Here is a 27,048-nt window from a genome sequence, read left to right as displayed (position 1 = left end):
TAATAATAATAATAATAATAATAATAATAAAAGCATGCAGGTTTCACACAAGTTTGAACCTCTCCATTGTTAGTAAATAACCCTCACTGTGGACCTTCCAAACCATGAGACGTAAGGAAGTACTAAGTCATAGTTGTAAAAGGGGTGATTTTATACCAGGAGTGATGAGAGAATGTGTATTAAAGTTATGTGATCTTCATGTAAAAACACGTGTACTGTAGGTGATGTGGGAATTGTAGTACATAAAGGCTTTCTGATATTATCATGCACAACATCTTCCGATGCACCAGCTCAGCAGCAGTGTCTCAGGAAACGATTAAAATGTTGGCAACTATTCATCATACATTAGGAACAATTATGTATTATTGGAAAAAAAAAAAAAAAAAAGATTACCCTTATTGCCAGTTTAATAATATGTATGAAAAGACCTTAAGCTCATTGAATTTATGGGGTTGCTGACATGACCTTATAATATATATGAAGGAGATAGACTGGGATATGACTAAAACAGCCTTCTACAGCATACACATGAAACGTTCGATGTATATCAGATAAGGGGCCTTATTTTGGTTCACTCTTTCTGACAAAATCCTTCTTAGATGGACAAAACCATGTGCACTGCAGGGGGGCAGATGTAAAATGTGCAGAGAGAATTAGACTTGGGTGAGTTATTTTGTTTCTGTGAAGGGAAAATACTGGCTGCTTTATTTTTACACTGCAATATAGATCTCACTTCGAAGTAAAACCCCACCCAAATCTAATTATATCTGCACAAGTTACATCTGCCCCACCTGCAGTGCACATGGTTTTGCCCATCTAAGAAGGATTTTGTCAGAAAGAGTGAACTAAAATAAGGCCTAAGGTTATCAGTTGAACAATGTGACCAGATCACCATACACCAAGCTGGGCTGTTGTCCTTTTCCTCTTTAATGAGAATCAAGAGAGAAAACAGCAGTATTTGTAAAACAACTTTCATTCCTTCCAGGACAATACACACACACACACACACACACACACACACACAAACATGCACACACATACACACAAACACCACCAGTAACCACATGGGGATCTCTTCTCCCCTTGAAATACTGCAAATAAAGATGCCAGCTATTGAGTATATTTGTGGCGACTCCAGCAGCTGCTGTTAAATACCAGCTGGTGCGGCTGATTAAAATTACCTCCGAGTTGGTATTATAAAGACGCCTGGGCAGCATTGCTGTATTAATGGATTATTGAGTGAGCGATGAAAACCTTGGCCAGCTGATGCGTTTTATTACAGATAGGCTTTATGATGTGTAATCACTGTAATATTTTACTACAGGAGGAAACTGGGAACAGGGGAAAGAAACTCCAATAATAACACCCTTCTGTTTAGCCAGAGTTATTAAGTGGGGGGTCAGGATTGGACCACTCTACCTTTAGGATACTCAATCAGACACTATTTTAATTATTCTGTTATTAGGATTATCCTGCTATAAAATGTTTTAACGTGAAGGCACAATAATCCTTGTAGTGACTGCGCACATTATTACAGATGAAACATTCAGATCTGCATTTTAGCTCTCCAAAGCTTGGTTTAAAGGTTTTGCAAGTTCCCAGTGACCCGGCTGCAAAATGCTAGCACTGAAAAAGTCCCTGATACTTTTACTTGGGCTGATACATCATTATTACATTTGAGGTCAATCGTTTTTAGGCCAGAGTCCAAAGAATATATTCAAACACATTATAATTATTTGCTGTCTAGCAATTCAGACTGGAGGTCGCCTGGTCGCAGGAAGCATTATTCTTCAGAACAAAGCTCATTAATAAAATTAGATGATCAATGGAATATTTCTAACAAGGTAACTGAACTGTTTCAACCTTATATGGATATTTTGGTTGCGCAAAAAAAAGAAAATCCAATTACCTGTACGCTCAAGTATATAATTCAGGGCAGGAATCACTCATAACAACTAAATATATAAGGGGGAACCATATACGTTCTCTATGGAGCAGAACAACTTCTCTGAGTTGAAGCTCTGTTCATTTTAAATAAACCAATGAATAACTTTATAGTTTGGTATAATGGTAGGTTGTGCTATATGGTATCCAATGAAACCCCACATGTATTGCAATTAACAAACAGAATAACTAGTAAAAAAAAAAAAAAAAAAAAAAGACAATATCGTCTGGGGTTGTTGCAGTTAATGAAAATGGGGTCTATTTACTAATCCCTGGAGAGAGATAAAGTGGACGGATATAAAGTACGAACCATCCAGCTCACAACTGTCATTTTCAAACATAACATGTGGTGGCATTTGGGAGCAAATTGAACATTATCTTCCTCCAAGGTTTAGCATATAGACCCAATAGTCTGGAAACACACCATAACTTCAGTGGTGCAACACTAACCAACTCAGCCTTAAAAAGTTATGTACAGTATGACCAAACAAGCACTGGTGCCATAGCTCGTTTACAAGGAGAGATGAAGCGATCTACATCCATCCTCCTGTAATACCAACCCAATATTTATTTATTTATTTTGCTTAACACAAATGTCCTATACTAAATCGCTCACACAAATCTCTTGTGCAAATCTCTCAAGGAGCCTACACACAGGAAGATTCTGAAGCATTCTGATTTATGCTAGATCACTCAGAACGCTTCAGCAAGATCGCTTAGCACACAGCGATGTGTCAGCACTGTGTACTGAGCAATGTGTCAGGACCAGTGTTCTCCGGTGAGAACACTGGCCTTGACACGGGCTATAAGAGATTTATCCAACATGCTGAATATTAATCACCAGACGATAGTGATGCGCAGGGCCGAGCATTGGTATCACTATGGCCCCTACACACGGAGCAAAATATAGGGGCATTTTCTAAGCAATCTAGTGAGATCTCTTAGAAAATGCCCCTGAATCGCTACATGTGTAGGACCCTTCAGTGTGTTTATGGGAGATGTAGACTGTTGGAAATCTCTCACACTAAATTGCTCGGAACACATTTCTTGCTTAAATCTCCCTGTGTGTATGCCCCGTTACAGGGAGGTATTCAATTGGTGGGCACTTTTATTTTAGGGTGAATTTCCATTTACTGTACATTATTTAATTAAAGGGCAGATTTTTCACCTAGGAGAAAAATTTGCCACAGGCGAAAAACACGCTGATCGGCGAATCCACGTGTGCTCACCCATTTTTTGGTCATTTTTCACCCATGCCTTTGCTCCCCCCGAAAAGGTGAAAAGACATTGACAAAAAAATTACAGGCAAAAACATAAAAAATCGGATACAATAGAGGCAAAATAGTCCATTTTTTTGCTTAGGCAAAAAATCAGGATTACTTGAATACCCCTCATAGTATCAATAACTAAAATACAGTATAATATGCTGTGTTCCAAACAATGCACCATGGTTTGTATATACCAATTCAATAACTGTTAGCTAAAAAAACCCAGTATATTTTACACATACTGTATGACAGGCGATATAAAAAATATACAGACACAAAAAACTAAAAACAAAAGCAACAAAATAACGATATAGAATAACAAACAACTGCTGGTGTGGATAACGTGAATTGAATGCAATCTGTAATTTTCAAGATAGAATTAGGTGTTCTCTCTAATAACTCATTCTATATTCCAGTCATACGGCAGAGTCATATAACAAGAGATGGTAAACTATCGCTGATTCCAATCAAATTCAAGATTGGCTATTAATTTGATTGGAGCATTAAATCAGGAGTAGTCTGTAAAATACACAAATTACTGCAGAATTATATACTATTCTTTTCGGATAATTACATGTATTTTTTGTAAGTTCATATTTTGTAAATTATTTAAATTGTAGAGTGCACTCTGCCTAGAGATTATAATTAAAATGAGGTTTATTTGCATGTCACAGAAAAATGTGTCAATCCTATACATATACAGTATTGTACTTACAGGTAACCACTGCTTATTTTATTAAGTAAAAACCTCAAGAGTGTAAATTTGTCTAAAGGGAAAATTTACAGGGGCTGCCACAACCATGGAGACCATGGTTTTCATAATAATTTGGATAGATGGCAGCACGGATGGTGTAATGGTTAGCATTACTACCTCACAGCACAAAGGTCATGGGTTCAACTCCCACCATGGCCCTAAATGTGTTTGTATACTCTCCCCGTACTTGCGTGGGTTTCCTCCGGGAACTCCGGTTTCCTCCCACAATCCAAAAATATACTGGTAGGCTAATTGGCTCCTAACAAAATTAACCCTAGAATGTCTGTGTGTGCATGTACATGTGGTAGGGAATATAGAGTGTAAGCTCCACTGGGGCAGGGACTGTAAAGTGCTGCAGAATATGTGTGCGCTATATAAGAAACTGTTAATAAATAAATAAATGAAATAACTGATATTTGGATAAGGGATACTCAGCCTGTACAATGTATATAGATCACTTACAGTAGGAAGATTAACTGCAAGCATAAACAAGTAGTATTTCAATTAACGCCTTCATGTAACTTCATAACTGTGAAAAAAAAATTTTCGCAGGAAATATTTTTGCTAGCATACTGGAAACGAAGCTAGTCAAAAATTTAACTATCTGACAACGGGATCCATATTTACTCAAATATAGAACCCCACACAAGTACCATTGTAAGTTATACTCACCTTGTATATATAGATCACATTGTTATTAAGATGCATATTAGAGTAAAACTAACCCTGTTTGCAGTCCATGTCACGTGGTACCCAGCATGCCAGAAGGGATGTTTGGTGTGCATGAAGCAACAAAGCAGTTCGGGAAAAATTAATAAATCAAATAAAAATGTTTTAGGCCCCAGTGAAATTTCATGCCTGACATTTATTGTAGGAAAAGTAAAATGTATTTGCCAATAACACTCAACTTATTCCTACTTAAACTGTGTACACATTAGCCGATATCGTCCATGAACACTATTGATAACTATTTCCCTTGAACTGCCTGGAACTCCTGGACAAAAGCTATTGTGCATACGCATCAAACAATATCGTTAATGACGCCCTTCACTCAGTAGCCAAATCCCGAAGCATGCTGTTGCTAACAATATAGCCTGGATTTCACTGACTGTACAGACCACAGAGGGGGTTGATAACAAAATGCTGGAAAGAGCATCATCAAAGATATAGTGCGAGGACAATAAACGATTATCATGAAAATATAATTAACAATATCCTTATCTTGCAAATTGTTTAGAAAAATTGTCTAATGTGTCCCCAGCTTAAGGTACATTATCTGAAAGGAAGGAAGCTCCCCAGCCAGTAATAGCTAATATTGGGGTGGGTCTGGCTAAAGCTGGCCATACATCAGAAAGATTGATCTTAAGATCGATTGCGCTCATGATTGTGTGCAATTTCCCTTGAAATCCCCGGCAGTCCTTCATGGTTTTTGGACACACAATCTACTCACAATCCATCATACAATCAGTCATACAATCCATCTGCTGCATGATTGTGTACACAGGATGTGCACACAATCTGCATACAATCAGTCATACAATCCATCTGCTGATGGATTGTATGATTGTGTACACAAGATGTGCACACAATCTGCATACAATCCATCTTAAGGTGGCCATACATCAGAAAGATATTGTACCCAATCATACAATCTCAATTGATTGTAAGATGGATTGTATGCAGATTGTGTGCACATCTTGTGTACACAAATCATACAATCAATCATCAGATGGATTGTGGTGGCCATACATCAGAAAGATATTGTACCCAACTTATACAATCTCAATTGATTGTAAGATGGATTGTATGCAGATTGTGTGCACATCTTGTGTACACAAATCATACAATCAATCATCAGATGGATTGTATGACTGATTGTATGATGGATTGTATGCAGATTATGTGCACATCTTGTGTACACAATCATGCAGCAGATGGATTGTATGACTGATTGTAAGATTGATTGTGTGTAGATTGTGTGTCCAAAAACCACCAAGGACTGCCGGGGATTTCAAGGGAAATTGTACACAATCATGAGCGCAATCGATCTTAAGATCGATCTTTCTGATGTATGGCCAGCTTTACAATCAATTGAGATTGTATGATTGGGTACAATATCTTTCTGATGTATGGCCACCTTAAGGCATGTTGTCTATATAACAATCTGTTGTCCACCAAGCTCTCAGGATGGAAATAGCAGGGGTCCACAGAGGGGAAAAAATGTTTCATTACTCAAATAAATCAGTTTTTCTTAAGTTAGAAGTATTCAGTTATTTATCTTTCTATATTATATACTATATATACAGTATATATATATAGTATATATATATATATATATATATATATATATATATATAATGAAACCAACACACCATTATAAATATAACTGCAAATGTATTATGTAATCAAGCAGAATAAAGCCATCCAGCAATTTAATACAAGCACATACAGATGGGGCCGGGCTCATCTTTGCAGGGGATGGCGATGGCGACGCCATCGCCATTCCCTGCTCCCGCGCCATCTGTGTGTCGGAAGGGGACGCGCGCGCACGAGGTGCGCGCGCGTCCCCTTCCGACGGTGCTGCCTTCCCCTTCCGACGGTCGCCCGGTGCCCACACCGGGCGCCCGCACCCCCCCACAGCCTCCTCGGGTCCCCCCAGCCCCCCTCGAGCGGGAGGCGGACAGTATTGCGTCCGCCTCGCCGGCCGGCCGCCCGGATACTGAGACGCGCGTGCGTGGGGGACGCACGCGCGTCTCAGTCAGATGGCGCGCCGTGTTGCTGGCGCATCGCCAGCAGCATGCTGCTGGCGATTCGCCAGCAAGCATAAGGCCGGCGCCGTCTGTACTTATGAAGATCAAAGTTTCAGTCTAAAAAGCTTTCTGTAGTCGGTTTTGATATACATTAGTATCATGCATTCAAGGTATGGCTTTATTCTACTTGATTGCACAATACATTTGCAGTTAACTGAATATTACATTTGTGTGCGATAGATATAAAGATAGATAAAGAAGAACAAATGCATGCAACCTCTCCTGCCAACGGAGAACTTCCTTCCAATTCTCTAATAAAAACTTTAAATGGGCATTTAAGACCAACTTCTTTATCAAACCCAGCCAGGGTCGTAGGGAGGGTGGCTCCGATGGTGCTCAAGCTCTAGGAGCCTAGGAGGAGAGATGGCACAGGAGTCAGGAGCTGCTGATATGGGGAGAGAGTATCTGACCGCATACAGACAAAGACCCTGCACCCCTCCAAAGATGTCCTCCACCGCACTACAGGAGACAGAGAGCCTCCTGCACTATTATTATCAGCCAGGAGTTCAGATTCTGTGAGTGCTGTCCTGCTGTGCGTCTGCAGCCCCCCGTCAATGAGCATGAAATCCTCCACTGGCAATGAGCATGTAATCCCCCCTGGCAATTAGTGTTTAACCCTCCCATAACAATAAGCATGTAACTCTCCCCTGGCAGCAGGCATGTAATCCCCCTGGCAACAAGCATGTAACCCCCCCTGGCAATGGGTGTTTAACCCTTCCATGGCAATGAGCATATAACCCTTCCCTGGCAGCAAGCATGCAAGCCTCCCTTAGCAGCAAGCATGTTATCCCCCCTGGCAACAACCATGTAACCCTCCCCAAGGAGCATGCAACCCCTGGAAAGGAGCATGCAACCCCTGGAAAGGAGCATGCAACCCCCTCTGGCATTTTCTGAGTGCTATGCCACACCCTTAAAGGTCGAATGCGCTGAAAGCATCCCCAAATGTTGCACCTCTGGGTAAAGGCATATTCTGCCACAAATTTCATCTGTACAAAATTGTGTTGTAACCTTTTTAATTTCTACTTGTAAAGTTCATCATCATCGCTAAAGAACAAGATAAATCCATAGGCATTTACATGTGCAATCATAGCGTAAAGATTTCATAAGGTCTGTACCACCCCATTGTAGGGGTTAGGCGGTCTATGCATTTGCAGTAAGTTCACTCTATTTATATCAGGCTTAATTTTTTTCCAATACTATCCATTAAGAAGCACTGGAGACCTGGTAATAAATCATACTTTCATATAACCTGGATGGTGCCTCTTACATTACAGAGTGTATTTCCGTACCCATAGGAGACATGCCAATGCTTTTCTCCTTTGCTTTATATAGCCTATCTTGTATCAACGCTTTTCAAAACATCAGAGGAAGTTGCCACTCTAATATACAGCATACAAAAAGTGCACCTAGGGTGTGTGAAGACTATGCAAGTGGAAATTGTGGCTAATTTGGAGTAAGCTGTGGAAAATAAATTAATAAGTATGACAAAGTAAAAACTTAGCAACGAAAAGTTATGGGGTCTTTAATGAATGTATACAAGGCATTATTATAGAAAATACACATAATGTACATTTAGATTACATGTCTAATGTTGGCCTTAAGTACATCTGTTACCATAATGAAGATATGAGCTCTGTATGAATTGTACATGAAAAAGTGGCTAAATACCCTTTTTTTTTAATTTACAGTAATAGTACAGTCTCTAATGTGAGCGTTTAAAGTGTAATGCATAAGGCTTGATTCATATTGGTCAATATATTGTCCAATCAGTTGAACGGATAATATATCAGTCGCGAATTAGTCGTATTACATTGGACCTGCAGTACAGTTGATATGTATATCTTGCAGATCTATTGGTATTTTTGGTTTTGGGCACAGGAGACCAATCAACCGCTCATACACTCAAGAACAAAATATAGAGTAGCTTCCCAGCGCTGGTCTATTCTTCTAGATGTTATCCTGCAATCAATTACGGATATATTCCCGGGGTGTGTTGCCCATGGGACCACACTGATCTTGGTGTTGGTCCCTATATGTAAAACAAGGTTTCTTTTAAACGTTCCTCAAATTCGATCCTTCTGTTATACAGTGAAGTGGGATAAGTTGTGAACCAACGTGACTGACCTGATGGTTATTCCCTATATGCACATCATGGTATCTTTTATGTGTTCAAAAAACCTTCTGTTTGCTCTGCTATCCACAATTAGTAAGTTATAAAGACCGTACTGACCTGGCACCAAGGCCCTATGTTCATATCAGGGTTTCTTTAGTGTGTCCCAGGATGCGAAGCAGGTATCCAACATCAAACGTCAAAGGTTTCCAAATATTGAATGATTTATTTAAAACATGGTATAAAATTCCAAAATCCAAAAACAAACTGATAAAAAGCCAGTATGGAGAGGGACGGAAAACCCCCAAAATACACCCAAAAACAACTCATTCTTCCGGAACAGAGGAGAATGTCCAGGGGTGGGACCGATGGAATTGGTCTTTAACAGGAAGTTGTCTGTACCTCACCCACACCACACCAACGCGTTTCAAAGTAAATTCTTCCTCAGGGTGTGTTCATAGCATCACTCTTTATGGTTTATATACCCTAGCCACTCATTTGGGGGTGGGAACCATCCTGCCCCAGTTCAGGGTGGGTATTGAAAACCAGGCTAGTACTACTTATTGTGGATGCCCCAATAAATAATATCTAAAATCCAAAATTCATCAATGACAACATATGCGGAGACAATATAAAAATTCATCAGAAATAACATATAAAATACATACAATCCAATAGAATAACAATGTGCAAACTTTATAATATGTAAGAGTCCATCGCGGGTTTCCATGTATACCCGGTCATATCTTCTAGCGCGCCGCTCGTTTGGCGCCGCTAGCAGCACGTGCAGCCTCATTGTAGCTTCCGGCAGGGAACGCATTCCTCTCCTGACCGTTCCGTGACCGGAAGTGCGGCCGCGTCATTTCCGCTTCAATGGTGCGCATAGCTTTAGTTCATTTGACACGCAAGCCGCGTATTGCGGAAGTTCCATACAACCCCTCAATTTCTCAATGGGGTTGCGTTACACATCATATAAAAGAGAAAAACAGGGTATAAGTTATACAGATCGACAATCTCAACAATGACAACAAGTATATAGGAGCATTTTAGGAATTCTAAACCATTATCCTTACTGCGATAATATATATGTAGGCAGGATAAGAACAATGGTTCAGAGAAACCATTTAAGCTCAAACTCGGCGTTGAGCCCCTGTGGAACCAGGGTCCTCAACTCATATATGGTACGCATCTCGAGTTTGGCCAAAAGTGTATCTCTATCATCCTGCCTCCATATTTTAGGTGCTGTTTTGATTCCACAGAAAAAAGATATATGATTCACATCACCACTATGTACATTTTTAAAATGATTAGGGATGGTATGTGTCTCGAGGCAATTTCTAATATTTCTAGCATGTTCTGCCAGTCTAATTTTTAATAGTCTCTTCGTGCGCCCCACATATTGCATCCCACATGTACATTCTATGAGATAGATGCAGTATTTCGAATTGCAGGTAAAAAAATCTTTGATCTCATATTGTTTACCGGTTTGGTTGGACTTATAGTGTGTTATTTTACTTGTGCTATGTTTGCAAATTTTACATAAGCTACATATACAGATTCCAACCGTTATGAGGAACAAGCGAGTCTCCTTAAAGATAAATTGATAATTAAAGGTTATGATGAAGAAAAAATAGAGAGTGTGAAGGAAAGATGCAAAAACATGGATCGAGCAATTATGCTTTCTAACAAAACGACTCACCAAACTGGCAATTCCAATATACCCTTTATAACCCAATATAATTCCCAGTACAAACAAGTTGAGTCTGTGATCAAAAAACATTGGGGAATATTGGCTAAAGATCCATTATTGAAGGGTATGATAGAGGACAAACCAAGGTTCGTGTTCAGACGGGCGAAAAATATTAAAGAGAACATTGTCCGTAGTGCAATAAATACATCGAATTTAAAGGGCAATATTTTATCTACCAGGTTTTACCGATGTGGTATATGTAGCTTATGTAAAATTTGCAAACATAGCACAAGTAAAATAACACACTATAAGTCCAACCAAACCGGTAAACAATATGAGATCAAAGATTTTATTACCTGCAATTCGAAATACTGCATCTATCTCATAGAATGTACATGTGGGATGCAATATGTGGGGCGCAAGAAGAGACTATTAAAAATTAGACTGGCAGAACATGCTAGAAATATTAGAAATTGCCTCGAGACACATACCATCCCTAATCATTTTAAAAAAGTACATAGTGGTGATGTGAATCATATACCTTTTTTCTGTGGAATCAAAACAGCACCTAAAATATGGAGGCAGGATGATAGAGATACACTTTTGGCCAAACTCGAGATGCGTACCATATATGAGTTGAGTTCCACAGGGGCTCAATGCCGAGTTTGAGCTTAAATGGTTTCTCTGAACCATTGTTCTTATCCTGCCTACCATATATATTATCGCAGTAAGGATAATGGTTTAGAATTCCTAAAATGCTCCTATATACTTGTTGTCATTGTTGAGATTGTCGATCTGTATAACTTATACCCTGTTTTTCTCTTTTATATGATGTGTAACGCAAACCCATTGAGAAATTGAGGGGTTGTATGGAACTTCCGCAATACGCGGCTTGCGTGTCAAATGAACTAAAGCTATGCGCTCCATTGAAGCGGAAATCACGCGGCCGCACTTCCGGTCACGGAACGGTCAGGAGAGGAATGCGTTCCCTGCCGGAAGCTACAGTGAGGTTGCACGTGCTGCTAGCGGCGCCAAACGAGCGGCGCGCTAGAAGATATGACCGGGTATACATGGAAACCCGCGATGGACTCTTACATATTATAAAGTTTGCACATTGTTATTCTATTGGATTGTATGTATTTTATATGTTATTTCTGATGAATTTTTATATTGTCTCCGCATATGTTGTCATTGATGAATTTTGGATTTTAGATATTATTTATTGGGGCATCCACAATAAGTAGTACTAGCCTGGTTTTCAATACCCACCCTGAACTGGGGCAGGATGGTTACCACCCCCAAATGAGTGGCTAGGGTATATAAACCATAAAGAGTGATGCTATGAACACACCCTGAGGAAGAATTTACTTTGAAACGCGTTGGTGTGGTGTGGGTGAGGTACGGACAACTTCCTGTTAAAGACCAATTCCATCGGTCCCACCCCTGGACATTCTCCTCTGTTCCGGAAGAGTGAGTTGTTTTGGGGTGTATTTTTGGGGTTTTCCATCCCTCTCCATACTGGCTTTTTATCAGTTCGTTTTTGGATTTTTGGAATTTTATACCATGTTTTAAATAAATCATTCAATATTTGGAAACCTTTGACGTTTGATGTTGGATACCTGCTTCGCATCCTGGGACACACTAAAGAAACCCTGATATGAACATAGGGCCTTGGTGCCAGGTCAGTACGGTCTTTATAACTTACTAATTGTGGATAGCAGAGCAAACAGAAGGTTTTTTGAAGACATAAAAGATACCATGATGTGCATATAGGGAATAACCATCAGGTCAGTCACGTTGGTTCACAACTTATCCCACTTCCCTGTATAACAGAAGGATCGAATTTGAGGAACGTTCAAAAGAAACCTTGTTTTACATATAGGGACCAACACCAAGGTCAGTGTGGTCCCATGGGCAACACACCCCGGGAATATATCCTTAATTGATTGCAGGATAACATCTAGAAGAATAGACCAGCGCTAGGAAGCTACTCTATATTTTGTTCTTGTCTGTATCTTTAGGAGTGGTGCTCCTGGCTAGCGACCCAGCAGCGGTCTTGTTTAGCGCTGTTAAATCGAGAAAAATCTCTTTTTGGAACCGCTCATACACTGGCTGCAGGGACTGATGAAAATGACATCACAGTTGGGTAGGCAAGTCAAATGTCTGTGATGTTTGGACCGACAAATCGAGCAGCCAGTCGGGAAGTATAAATGCTTACCAGAATAAGTTGGCGGATATATCTTCTAGGAGTGTATCCAGCTTAGGTCATATAGAACTGGAGGAATTTAGTTAGATTTAGAAAACTTGAAAAAAAGAAAAAAAATAGATAGTGTCCATACCAACAAATCAGATCTAGACTATGGTGTATCATGTAAAATGAAGAACATTGATATAAAGTATTCAATTGGCAGCTATGGGCATCATCAATTGTTTAAAAAAAAAAAAAACATAATTGTCACAGAAAAACCAAATACACAATAAACTCCTATTTTTGCTCACTCCCCCTAAGTGTGTAAAGTTACATTACAACAATCATCCTAACAGGAGCATAATTCAGAAAATGAAAGTGGTTTTATAAAAACAAAAAGTGCTGCTAGAAAGTTTAACAAATAAACAGACCAATGTTTTATGACCTGGTCAGAAACCAACATCAGGACTTAGATCCATATACACTGAGCGTTTATGCCCAGCATGTATAGATAACGATTATGGGGAAAACCGCTGGGCTGAAAAACGCTCATTGCATACACACTGATCGTTTTCACAAATTTCAGCGATTGGGGTAGACAGCTTTCCATAGTAGGACGTTATTAAAAGCCGTCCACTCCCTCGCTCATCTGCTGGTAATATCAGCAGATGAGTGGCCAGGGCATCCATGATGCAGGAGCGTGCATCACCACTCACCGCTCCCCCGTACACACTGGGCGGCTTTCAAGCTGAACGCCGCTCAAACGAGGAAGCTGAGCAGTTTTCAGCTGAAATTCGACCAGTGTGTGTATGGCGCTGTAGGCTGGGCACACACAAAGATTTATCTCTGAAATCTTCCTGGTGAGAACAAAACCTCTTGAAAAAGAATGGGAGTGTGTGGAATGTGGGGAAATGGAAGAAGGCGGAGGCAGCGAAGCTGCCACATAAGTATGTCGGATGGCCAAGCGAATCCACAAAGCCATGGTCTGCTTAGAAGCTGGCTACCCAGGCTTAGCTGCATAATAAAGGACAAAAAAGGTGTCCAACTTGCGGATAGCCTCCTTTCTGTCCACATAGAGGTGGAGTGCCTGCACCACAACCAGAAACTTGGAGGCAGGATCCCCCTCACCAAAAGTTGGAACCACAATAGGTTGATTAATATGTAAAGCTTTCAAAACCTTCGGGAGGAAAGACAGACTGGCGTGAAGCTCCACTCGGTCCTCATGAAACACTTTGGGCCAGATGTACTAAGCTTCAAAAGTGATAAATTGGAGAGTGATATACAACCAGCCAATCTGCTTTTGTCTGACAGTTTTCAAACACAATTTGTGACATGGCAGGTAGGAGCTGATTGGCTGGCTGTTTTTCACTCTCCATTTTATCACTTTTGAAGCTTAGTACATCTGGCCCTAAGTAAGGAGAACAACAAGATAATGCACTAAGGTCCGACACGCAATTTCACTTCAATTGACTCCAGTGGTTCAAACAGACCCGATTGGAGAAAAGAGAGAATGAGATCCAAGTCCCACGGAGTTGTGGGAGGGCAGAAGGGAGGCAGCACCCGCATCACAGGCAGGTAGGAGCAGACACTGCCTGTCCTCTTGCTGCTAGAAAAATATTAAACAGCCCAGGAGAGAGCCCATAGTGCGACCAACTCCCGCACAATCTAAGACTGCCTTGGAGGGAAAGTAGAAGGGGAGGAGTTGGTCACACTGATTAAAAATGAAAGTGCCCATGCTCCTTGTAGTCGCCCTTTTATTCCCCACTGTAAGCACTCCAGTGTTACCTAGTGGATGAAGGAGAAACATGAGATATCTCATATAAATAAAAACAATATGTGTATGTATGTGTATATGCATGTACTACTGTATATTGATAAAAAGCCATATTAGGTGCTCAATTCCTGGTAGATAGTAGATCGGGTATAAAGCAGCACAGAGCAAATAAGCTGCAGATGAATAGTACAGTCAATAAGCCATTAAATATATACACGTGGTGAGCAGCTGGAGGTATATTAACCTGTTGTGGTATTCCCAGTCAATTACCCAGCAGGAGGTAACTATCGCCCTTGACTGTCAGCCTCCTTGCAATGATGTATGAAAGCATGGCGATGGTGGAGTAGCATAACCTCTCAAATAATGCGCTGTTTGGAAATGAATGGCTACAGTATATGCAAGTGGGTTATTGACTGTACCATTCATCTGCCGCTTATTTGCTCAGTGCTTAATTATACCCCTTTTACTATCTACTTGGAATTGAGCACCTAATATGGCATTTTACTTATATACATGTGTATACACATTGTTTTTATTTATATGCAATATCACACGGTTTATGTTTAGAATAAATATTAATTGTGACGTTGGAATTGTTTTGTTGCATTATTCAGTGAATCCCAGAGCTGTTCCAACCCACAACTTTTTTTCTATATATTTATTTTACACACCATTCCTCTAAGGAGGGCCCTGCTCGCAAGCTTACAATCTAGACGGGAAATAGGCATTGATGAAAAAGGATATTTGTTATCTATTGCATAATGGTCCATCAGATTACATAGTTTCTTGAGGGGCTGCATGATATGGTGACCCAGCAATGTTGGCCATGGGTCTAGAGGATGAAAAAGTTAGAGAGAAAATAAGTGATGATCTGTTTGGACTGTACAATGGGGATGGAATTGGATAGGAAAGGCTTATGAAGGTTATGTGGGCGGTTTGCCTTAAGAGGTGAGTTTTCAGGGAACGATTAAAGGTTAGGAGACTAGTAAGTGTCTTATTGTGAGTGGGAAGGCATTCAACACAGTGGGCCCAGTCCAAAGAAAGTCCTGCAATGGTGAACAGGAGCGAATAATGCATGTGGAGATCTGATGAAGATCTTACCAGACTTCTTCCCTCCAGAAAGAGTGAACAGATGAACCTTTAGGTGTGTATGCAGCTTTTTCTCCATACATTTTAGCTAGATAATACATTGCTGAACATTACTAAAGTTACACAACATTATATATTTATCAAAATGTTACTGTCATTTCCCCTTTCTATAATGACTGTAAAGGTCTAAATCAAAACGGTCATTACAGATTCTTTAAAAGAAAAACAAGTAAATCCACTGATAAATAATATTTAACCGTAGTTAATTTCAGGCGCTCCTCAAGGCCTTATCAGCAAAACACGTTGGTGTGCCCTCAGGAACTGTTCACAGAGACTTTGTTACCTTACTTACTACATTCCCTGGAACCATCCTTACAGCACCATCATCATTTGAGCTTCCCTACTTCCACATCTGGATGTAATGCTGCAAACCTACTGAGGAATAATTCTCTTTGGATCGATTGCTAATATGCGCCTGATTCCTTTCTCCGGCGGTGACCAGTAAGGTAATACGATTATTGGGAACTTGCTCTTATTTACTTATGGAGATGGACACTTTTGATCCAGTGCAGGTGTTATTACCAAAACTATCTGTGAGGTTCCTGGGAAGATTCAGTTAACTTTTTAATGTATTAGTTTTTAATATATTGTTAATTCGTATTAAAGCGTTGGTTTTACATATTCACTTCTGCTTCATAATTATTTTTATTGAGCGCCGCTTATAACAATTTTTTATTGTCATTTTCTTTGTGAATCCACTGATAAATACAAGAATCTTGAATTACAGAATAAAATGAATGTACTACCAAATACAGGGAATCAGACAAATTAGGAGACACCACCAAAATGATTATTATAATGACTAAACTATGTTCCTTGTTAAATGATCGGGTATATACAGTACTCATATATACCGATATAACCAACAAAGCAGGTACATTCACCTTGTGTAGATGATTGGTGAAATTCAATTATCACGAGTTCTTACAACATCATTCAATTCTGTACAGTACAAGCACACTATTGCAATTGTACCACTGTGCATGTGCCAATGTCAGCGATTAAAGTGAGAAATAAGTAAATAAATAAATAAAACGGAGGTTGACGAACGAATGCAATTATTCAAATGAACTGACCGTGCTTTGTAATGAAATAATTTAAATGTAATCACTGAATGTACCGCAGAGTTGTGAAAAGTAAGCCTTGTCAACCATGTTTTTATACTCACAATCCATAGATCTGCGGAGCGATTTCCAGTCTGTTGAGATGCATGTACAGCTCAATGTCATGTTTCTTCAGCAGCTGGTCTTGGATGTGGTTCACCTTTGTTACAATAACAATAGAAGGCCCTATGTCCTGGGGCCTAGCAAATGGCATGGTGGATAACACTGCGTCTTTCTCCTGCAGTCAGAAAGAACACGCTGATTACCTTGAGCTACCTGCTTTGTAAGGCAGAGAACTTGTGACAGCTGCTTAATTGTCTAACTGTATAGGTTATGGTTACATAGTTTCATTCATTCTTTACTGTAAAAAAGTAAAATATTCTTTGTTATGCTCTTTTCTAAGGTGGAAAACAATGTTCAGCTTTGCTGTCACATAATATACGAGAATTAAGCATCAACTGTTTCCATACAGGAAGAAATGGTAGATTTCATCTGTACTGGCAATCGGCAGCATGTGTCACCACAAAGCAAAAAAGAGGCCTCACAATAATACAATCTTAATTAATTGATTATGGGGTAAGAGATGCAGACAGAAGCCATGCGCTATCGGCATAGGTAATGGGAGTGCAATTGCTATTGGGTACAGTGCTGAGAGGGGCCGATCTATCCTTTCACAATTGAATGCATTATATACACTTTTTAAGAGGCGCACTTACAAATGTTTACCTTAAGGCCTACAATGTGTGTAGATGCTGCCCTGGACTTGCTCATTGCAATGTGGTATAACTGGAGGGCATTCTGGAGGGCATTCTAATGTTATATAATATGAAGTGGAACATTGTAATGTGGCACAATATGAAGTGGAATCACTATAGTGTGGCATAATATGAACTGGGGACACTGTATGTCATAATGGGAATTAAAGTTACTGTGTTGCACAATGTTTATTGGCAGACCTACAATGTGACACAGAGCGGGATGCATTATGCATGCGATGCATCCTCCCACTCGCCAAAAGAGGTATCTCCCTAAATGCGCTGGGACAGCGGCTCCTTCAAAATGCTGCTACAGGGTCCAAAATGCTCTGGCTACATCCATGGCTATTGGCCTGTGTGTGTGGTTTCATGTCCAATTGGACCTGTAATGCGTGATATACTGTACGACAGTGATTCTCAACCTCATACTCCAACTATAAATACACATTACTCACATTAGGTCATGACAGTGCTCCCTTAAAAACATTGGTTACTGTACTTTCAAGAAAGAATAAGGGCATATTTAACCAATCTTCTAAAGGGAACTAGTGGAGGTGCCCCTCGCAACCAATCAACAAAATAACAAATATAATTTGGGGGGCATTCTATAAATAGCAAGAATCTATAATGTCTCCATTTATTTGCTTTAAATTTGACACAATAAATCTCCCCCTCTGTAGCTGAAGTCAAACCTTCACTTCCACACATAGCTTACAGGTTCCCCAGCCACAGAGTCAGTTACGACTGAAAATCCGGTTGTTCTTTTACTGTAAGAATGGAACCTGGCACATCATATTGATGCAATTTTTATTTGCAAAACGCCAGCATTAACAAATTGTGAGAAGTCAGAGTAATTAATAAATAGCTATTTCTTCACACTAACAAGTTTATATTGGCTATATTTCTTCTGCCTGTGGTTTACCACTAAAACTCAGCAATAAGAAAATGTTACTTTGGGCTAAGTAATTAGGAAGAAAAATCAATGCAAGTGAAAAATATACAGAAATACAAATATGAACTTTCGTGCACTCAAGCTACTGATGTTTCTTACCTTGCGGGAGTCTTGTTCATATGTGGAAAACCAAGGCTCTGCACTTTCCATAAGGTTTAAAAACAAGGCACTAGAAAGACAATATATGTATTACTTTATACCAAATATAACACATTGAACATGCAAATACCTTGATGTACCCAATCACCGGGGTCATGTAACAAACAAGAGACTGCTCAGGTTATGTAAACTGCAGAACATTGTGTAACAAGCACCACAGGTAGCTAATGTAGCTAAAGAGAAATTAGGAAGAACATTTCTCCCCTGCACAATGCAAAATAAGTCACACCCAGTTATTGCTTTACAAATGTTATATTTTTCGTCCACCAACCAGTCATGATAGTTGCTAAATTTTAGAGGGCTAAAGGACCTTTCACACCCAGGGGGAGGAGCAATGCCGGGGCTTGCTCCTTCACTATCCACGCCACCACTGGTTGCCTTTAGTAACCAGGTGGCGAGCGAAGCGGAGCGAGCAAAGTCCCTTGTTCCGACCTTGTTCCTTCTCTCTCCGCCCCCTCTCCTCCCCTGTCATGTCAGGAGGTCCCTTAGCTCACTTGAATTTAGACCTGTCGGCACCAAATCTCTATTCCGCATTGCATGACCACCAGTTTATGTGTCAAACAATATGGTACTTGGTATCCATATTTTCCCACAGCACAAAAACGAATCGATTTAATGAAAAATTGCATTGTTTAAAATATAAATGTATGTACAAATTGGGCCAAGGCTAGTCCACTTTTGCTACAGAACAAGGTCTTCAAACGAGATGCAGTTTAAATCCCGGCGGTCGGGATCCCGGCGATCAAAATCCCGACGCCGGAATCCCGAACGCCGAAATCCCGACACTTTCTCCCCCCGTGGGTGTCCACGACACCCTCAGAGGGAGAATAAATTAGTGTGCCGAGCGTAGCGAGGCACCGGGCCCGCTGCGTGGCAAGCGCAGCGAGCCCACAAGGGGGGGCGATCCACCTCCCCCCCTTGTCGGGATTTCGGCGTTCGGGATTCCGGCGTCGGGATTTTGAACGCCGGGATCCCGACCGCCAGCTTTTCATGCCGAATCCCTTCAAACAACTGATTTTAAGCAAGGTAAAGGGTTCTAACTTACTATGCATCGTGTTCTAGGTAATCTGGATTTAATAGAACTTTCATTTCTTCACTGTAGACAAAAAGAAATATATTAATAAATCCTTTACTTTGCATTCTACAAATGCCAATAATTTCTTGGTAAAAAAAAAAAAAAAAGCTATTTTTAAGTAGTTTGTTTTTGAACAGATGAAATAAAAGACATATTTTTCTTTGTAACAGTTATGACAATCATTAATCCTTAGGTTATTATAGCAGAACAAATAAGATAACATTTATCCATAGGACAGAATCATTGGCATTTACTATTGCCAGCTAAGCAAAGAACTTACAGGAAGATTCACAAGCACATACATTACTTAAGTCTTGTGTGCTATATGAAATCGTACAAACAAATACAGTATAACCCCTACCAAATAAAATGAAATGCTAAATACAAATAATAACAAAATGCAGAATTAATATATTTCTATAATTTTGTATGTCTCACAGATATGCAAGTAATTTTGTTGTAAAATAAGAAGATGGCAAAATAAAATGCTTTACAAAAAAAAAAAGTGTACAGTAGATTGGCTTTATATGGACATGGACCTGGTTCACAAAGAACAATTATAAGTTTCATCAGCATTTATATAATTTCTGTCAACTCTCACAACCAATAGTTGTGTAAGATGGCATGATTGCAGGAGTGGCTCCAGGCTCGGACTGACCGAGCCATTGCCTGGAGAACAGTAACTTTGAAGAGCACCCCTAGCTGAACCTATGACTGGCCTTGCTGCGGTGCTTTGCTGGTGATGTCACTATCAGCACATAACCAGCCGCCCTCTCTGCCACGCCCAGCATGAGCTGCCTCCTCTGCTATATTTGAGGGCTGCGAGTATGCTATTCCTGCCTCGCCTTGAAGAAGGCCACAAGGAGTGGATTAGGAGCTATTTGGAGGCTGGAGCAGATGAAGAATGAAGTACATAAGCACAGGACTGTGGGGGTAAATAGTGTGTGTGTGTGTGTGTGTATATATATTATATGGTCTGTTGAAGGGTGATGTGACTTGTAAGTTAAGTCATACATTTTATGGACCTTTGAATTGTGTGTGTGTGTGCGTGTGTGTGTGTGTGAGAGAGAGAGAGAGGCTATGAGGCAGAGAGTGTGTGTGTGTGTGTGTGTGTGTGTGAAGGCTATGGGAGCCATATGTGTGACCAAGGGGACAGGATGTAAGTCTATGGGGGCTGAAGTGTGAGGCTATAGGGCAGAGTGTGTGAGGCCGTGGGAGCATGCTATTGGGCCTTATGTATACTATTGGGCCTTATGTATAGGCATGGCCATGTGATTCTATGCCAGCAGTGTGTGTGTGTGTGTGTGTGTGAGACTATGAGGAAGAGCGTGTGTGAGGCTATAGGGAAAGTGTATAAAGCAGGCTTTGTGTGTGGCCAAGGGGACAGCATGTGAGTCTATGGTGGCAGAGCGTGTGTGAGGCTATGAGGAAGAGCGTGTGTGAGGCTATGAGGAAGATCGTGTGTGAGGCTATGAGGAAGAGCGTGTGTGAGGCTATGAGGAAGGGCGTGTGTGAGGCTATGAGGAAGAGCGTGTGTGAGGCTATGAGGAAGAGCGTGTGTGAGGCTTTGAGGAAGAGTGTTTGTGAGGCTATGAGGAAGGGCGTGTGTGAGGCTATGAAGAAGAGCATGTGTAAGGCTATGGGGTAATGTGCCTGGGAGACTATGGGGCAATGAGTGTATGGGCAATGTGGTGGTGGGCAAAGGGCATTCTCACCCTGGTCACCACTTGATCTACTGTAGGACGGGCTATGTGTGAGTATACAGGTATGCAAATAAAATCTTATAGATTTGTTTTATCCATTTTTCCTTTTACAAACTCATATATTATTTGGCAATAATTGCTTAGTAAACAACAGCAAAACATTTCTGTTTATTAGTTATATCAGTTAAGCAAAAACAGAACAAAACATACATGTTGCTAAAAGTGACTAAAATGTAATCTCCGGAACCTATTACAAATAATGAGCATTAGATGAAGATTTACTAGTGTTGTATGACTTCTCAGCACCAACTATTCATTATATGTTTTAGCCGTGGTTACAACATAACATATATATATATATATATATATGTATATATATATATATATATATATATATATATATATATATAAAGTGTATGCAGTACATTACAAATATGGGGAAGACAGCACGTGGTCCTTGAAAACTCCTATTACAGTTAGCCCTGGTTTAAGGAATTTAGGGACACAGGGGTAGATTTATTAAGCTCGGTGAAGTGATAAACTGTCTGGTTTTTATCACCGGCCAATCAGCTCCTACCTGTGAAGTTACAGGCTTGGTTTGAAAAATGACATGTAGGAGCGGATTGGCTGGTGATAAAAACCAGACACTTTGGGGCAGATGTACTAAGCCTTAACAAGAGATAAATGCAAGGGTGATAAAGAGAGATAACCGTCCAGCCAATCAGCTCCTTACTGACTTTTTTCAAACACAGCCTGTAACATGGCAGTAAGCAGGTGATTGGCTGGACGTTTATCTCTCTTTATCACCCTTGCATTTACAGTATGTCTTGTTAAGGCCCCAGTATCACTTCACCAAGTTTAATAAATCCACCCCTGAGTTTTAGACTCACTAGGAGGCCTATTCATTAAGCAGCAGTTTGACAGGAATTGAGGCACTTTTGTAACACAGCAGATATTGGAGGCCATGGATAGAGAAACCAATCATTAACAGTGATGACACCCTGTGGCGCAGGAAGTGTTCCTGTGTGTGCAAAATACAATAAAATGTATTGGCAGGGGGGAGGGCGCAAGGGCAAACTGTTCCGATTGTATGTATGGGGGCCTTACCACAACAAATAATTTCTACAATCATAGAAGAATCACATCAATTCATCTGGCTCTAAATATGGTTGACTGTATATACTATACCATAATAAAAAAAATTAACTATATTCCCACCTTGGCTGTGCAGCTTCACTTGCGTGCATAAATGCCTGGTGATCACAGTGTAGTATAAATACTATTGGCGCCAACAGTTCATGCATTCCCTGGAAGAGAGCAAAGGCATATATTGTTTTGTTTGTGTTCACAATAGATTATGCTAATTATTCAGATAACGTACCTTCTTAACAAATGTAACTGTATATACAAGGACCAGATTCAGTAAAGCAAAAAAGCAAGTATTTTTGTGTCTGCAAACAAACCATCTTGCTATGTAAGGGGAGCAAATCCAATTATATTGTTTCTCTGCAGGGTAAATACGGTCTGGTTTTGCATGTAGCACAGCTTTATTTTTACACTGTAATTTTAATTTCAATTTGAAGATGAACACACCCCCACCCAAATCTATGTTATATCAGCCCCACCTCCTTTTTTGCTTTGCTAGTAAAGCTAAAACAGTCCCACAATCTGCAGGTCAAGACTGTCAAGGCATAGCCTAAAAGTTATTTCCTAAATTCAGATGATATTTGTTTAGCTATTAACATAGTATTAGCAGACATCATTTCTCGGTTCCAGAACTTGCTCCACAAGGTCCATTGGTTATTAAAAAAAGAATAGACAGAGCTAACGGGAATCGGTCATCTATTAGAATGAACTTAGGTCTACAGTCATTAGGTCGACCCCACTAGGTCGACTGGCAGGAAGGTCGACCTGACTTAAGGTCGACATGGGCCAAGGTCGACATGACTTAAGGTTGAATTTGCATAAAGGTCGACATGAGGAAGGTCGACTGGTCATAAGGTCGACATGGGTTTTTCACTGTTTTTTGAGCCGACATGTGCCGACTGGCGGTATTTCATGCCCTACCATCCACTAGGGCGTGTTGGGAGAATAAAATAGTGTGCCGAGCGCAGCGAGGCACCGTGCCCGAAGCATTGCGAGCGAAGCGAGCGATGCGAGGGTCCGATTCTCATTGCCAACTGTGTCCATGTCGACATTCGGATAAAAAAACAGTGAAAAACCCATGTCGACCTTATGACCAGTCGACCTTCCTCATGTCGACCTTTATGCAAATTCGACCTTAAGTCATGTCGACCTTGGCCCCTGTCGACCTTAAGTCAGGTCGACCTTCCTGCCAGTCGACCTAGTGGGGTCGACCTAATGACTGTAGACCTAAGTTCATTCTGACAGATGTACCGCTTCCGAGCTAACACAAAGGGAACCAATCATTAGCTGCCAGTTGCAGGACAGTGGCCAATCATTAGACGCCAAAAGGTAACAAAATATCCATCAACTCTGGAATTCTAGTACACCCAGCTAAGGAAGTACTAACATTTTTTTAATCAGCAGGAGGAGCAGTACTTATGTGGCAATGGCAGTCAAAATAGAAACAGATCCTACGCTGCACGTTCCTCTCACTGCTATTAGTGTGAACAGTTTTGAACACAGAAAAAGAAAAGAAAGAAAGCAGAGGTAAAGTTTTCTGTTTGTCAACAGCCTGTAGGCTCGCAAAATTGAACCTGTTCTTTATATGCCTATGTTCATTTAGCCCACCAAGCAGTCTTTATTAAAGCTGGAGCATCAGGCAGTCAAAGTTCATTAATACCATTTATGTAATCTATGCAGTTTCAATTAACACAGCAAGACATTCTACTACATGATAACAGTCTCATTAATTCAATAAAACCCCATAACTATTAACAATATGGTCTATGTTAAACGGGGTGTCACCTACTACAGAATAATGGCTTTAACAGCTTGTGAGGAGACTTAAGTTTTCCCCTTCTTTTAAATGTTATCAAGTTAAATATTCATTCCTTATGCAGAAAGGTGTTATTTCTCTGTAAGGCATCTTCAAGTTATCAAACCCAAGCAGGGGGTAATTAAGCTGTTTTAATTCTTACCCAGTAATAATATTACTTTCTAGTTCAGTAAATGACAGACTTTGTTTAAAATTATACACGGTTTCCCACTTCAATGCTTGGCGTGCCTGGGGTGTATTCACTTAACGCTGTTGGAACGGACACCGTTGAATAATTCCGACCAAACAAATTTATTAAAAAAGAAAAAAATAGCTCACCATTAATTTTTATTTGGCTTAACGATTCGTTTTCACATTGCAGTTAACATAGCTAGGAAATATGCATTTCCCTAACTTGTTTATTGCTTAGTTAACGTAATTTGATTTTACAAAGTTCTTTAGTGTCTTTTCCCAATGTTCTCTGTCGAAAACTAATACAAAAACGGCATTAACTTGAAAATGAGCCTCTGCTAGCAGACTCCCTATGTTTCTTCAAAACTTTGATAGCTGTTTAATATAAAAAGTTCTGTGCCAGCTTTCCTAATACTGGTGAAGGGTATGCCTATTTTTTCTCTCATTTGCATGTGCTTACGATAGTGTACAACTTCCGGGAATGTCAATTATTACTTATTTTAAACATATTTGACAACTCACATTTATTCTTCAGGAATACTACAAATATCCCAATACACCACATAAAGCAGTCCTTTTTCTGATGGCACTCAATGTTAAGTCGTGCTGGTGCCATTTTCATTTTGTGTTTAAAAACATTAACTAGTTCTTGGAACAGTGCACCATTTGGCCAAGGGGGGTCACTGACCCCATCTTAGCAGCCTTAGCTAACTCATTGTTTACATGCTGGGAAATATCCTCCTGGTGCTCATCCTGCTCCTGCCACTGTTACCGCAGGAGGCTCACAAAGTGATGGGGGTGCACGACATTGAAAACGTTGGCTTGATGTCACTCCACAAGGTGGTCCCTGGCACAATCTATGTATTGTGTGGCATTTACTGGGTTGCTCCCCATATTTTATGGTGGGCACTGGGAAGCTCTGTGTATTGAATGGTGGTTCATGGAATGCCATCTGTGTCTTGTACATTAGCAAATAGGATTTTATCTGAAATGTATTTCAGATACTAGGATGCGCTCTGTAATGTACAGCATCACTTATTTATTTATTAACAGTTTCTTATATAGCGCACACATATTCTGCAGCGCTTTACAGAGAATATTTGAACATTCACATAAGTCCCTGCCCCAGTGGAGCTTACAATCTATATTCCCTACCACATGTACATGCACACACATTCATTCTAGGGTTAATTTTATTAGGAGCCAAATAACCTATCTATATATTTTTGGATTGTGGGAGGAAACCCATGCAAGTAGGGGGAGAATATACAAACTGTACACAGTTAGGGCCATAGTGGGAATCAAACCCGTGATCTCAGTGCTGTGAGGCAGTAATGCTAACCATTGCACCATCCGTACTGCCCAGGTTTTCTCTGGGTAGTGTCACTGGAATGTTTTCTGTATTGTATGGTAGTCACCTTGGGTAATCTCTGCAGTATGTGGTGGTCATGGACAAGCTCACAGTATTTTATTACAGACATTGGGATGCTCTCTGTTGTTTATGATGGACTGGGATGTTCGTGTATTGAATAGCCGACGTTGAGATGCTTATGGTATGATCACTTAGATACTAGATATGATATTTTCTGAATTGTACAATACTCTGTACAGTATTGCAGTTACTCGGATGCTCTCTGTATTTTGTGAAATTTACTGAGGAGCTTTTTATACTTTATGGCAGACATGGAAAGGTTCTCTGTATTGAATGACCATGGGCTATTGTGTGCTGTCTAACAGAAAATGGAATAGAATTTTATCGGAATTGTATTAAAGGCACCAGAATACTATGTATTGTATAGCAGTCACTTAATAGTTCTCTGTATCGTGTAATGTCATTGGAGTGCTTTCTGCATTGTTCTGTGGTCACCGGGAAGCTCTCTGTACTTTATGATAGACATTGGGATGGTAAATAGTGCTGACAGCACACTCGGGAAGATCACACAGAACTGGTCCTTATTGCATAAGTAATTTTGGTAGTACCTTTCCTCCCTCCGACAATCAAGAAGTTTGTTGCAGCGGATTTGGAGATGTTCCACTGTGGCATGCTACATTAAAAAAGCCTGCTAGATGGGGATGCACAAAAGTGTTCAGGGTTCAATTGTATGTTCAATTGTATATTACAATCCAGAAATCATTATATTTTCTGTTATACAACACACAGGGCCGTATTCAATGTTGTGCGAAAATGGTTATGTTTACGATTTTTCGCACCTTTCTCTTCTTTCGGTACAGTGACGCGATTACTAATTTCGATTTTTCGTGTATTCAAAGTTTCGTTTTCGTGGAACGCCTAAATGCGTAAACTAACCAATGAAGTGAAAACTGGGCGTTTCGTTTTCGCTACCCAGCCTCGCCCGTTTACTATATAAGGAAGAGTACTGCGTAGTGTACTGCGTAGTTTACCCTCCATTTTGGAACACTGCGGAGCGCTGATTTGTATCGTGGACTGTGTGCTGGAAAAGCATATCCAAACGAAGGCAG

General features: G+C 40.2%; 1 protein-coding gene across 2 annotated transcripts in view; it reads right to left on the bottom strand.

Annotated features, from left to right (window-relative positions):
• Positions 1–27,048, bottom strand: part of TBC1D5 (TBC1 domain family member 5) — a 495,609-nt gene that overhangs the window by 176,280 nt on the left and 292,281 nt on the right. For both annotated transcript variants that reach the window (XM_083188782.1, XM_083188783.1), the window contains 4 exons: positions 22,653–22,741; positions 19,702–19,752; positions 18,597–18,666; positions 16,856–17,028 (listed from right to left, as the gene is read on the bottom strand). In XM_083188782.1, the coding sequence (XP_083044908.1) occupies positions 16,856–17,028; positions 18,597–18,666; positions 19,702–19,752; positions 22,653–22,741 (383 nt within the window). The remainder of the gene's footprint in view (positions 1–16,855; positions 17,029–18,596; positions 18,667–19,701; positions 19,753–22,652; positions 22,742–27,048) is intronic.

The sequence above is a fragment of the Crinia signifera genome, chromosome 5 (assembly GCF_055691185.1).
Source record: "Crinia signifera chromosome 5, ASM5569118v1, whole genome shotgun sequence".
In the NCBI taxonomy this organism is placed as follows: domain Eukaryota; kingdom Metazoa; phylum Chordata; class Amphibia; order Anura; family Myobatrachidae; genus Crinia; species Crinia signifera.
Note: the sequence above shows the minus strand (reverse complement) of the source record. Positions and strands in the feature narration are given on the sequence as shown.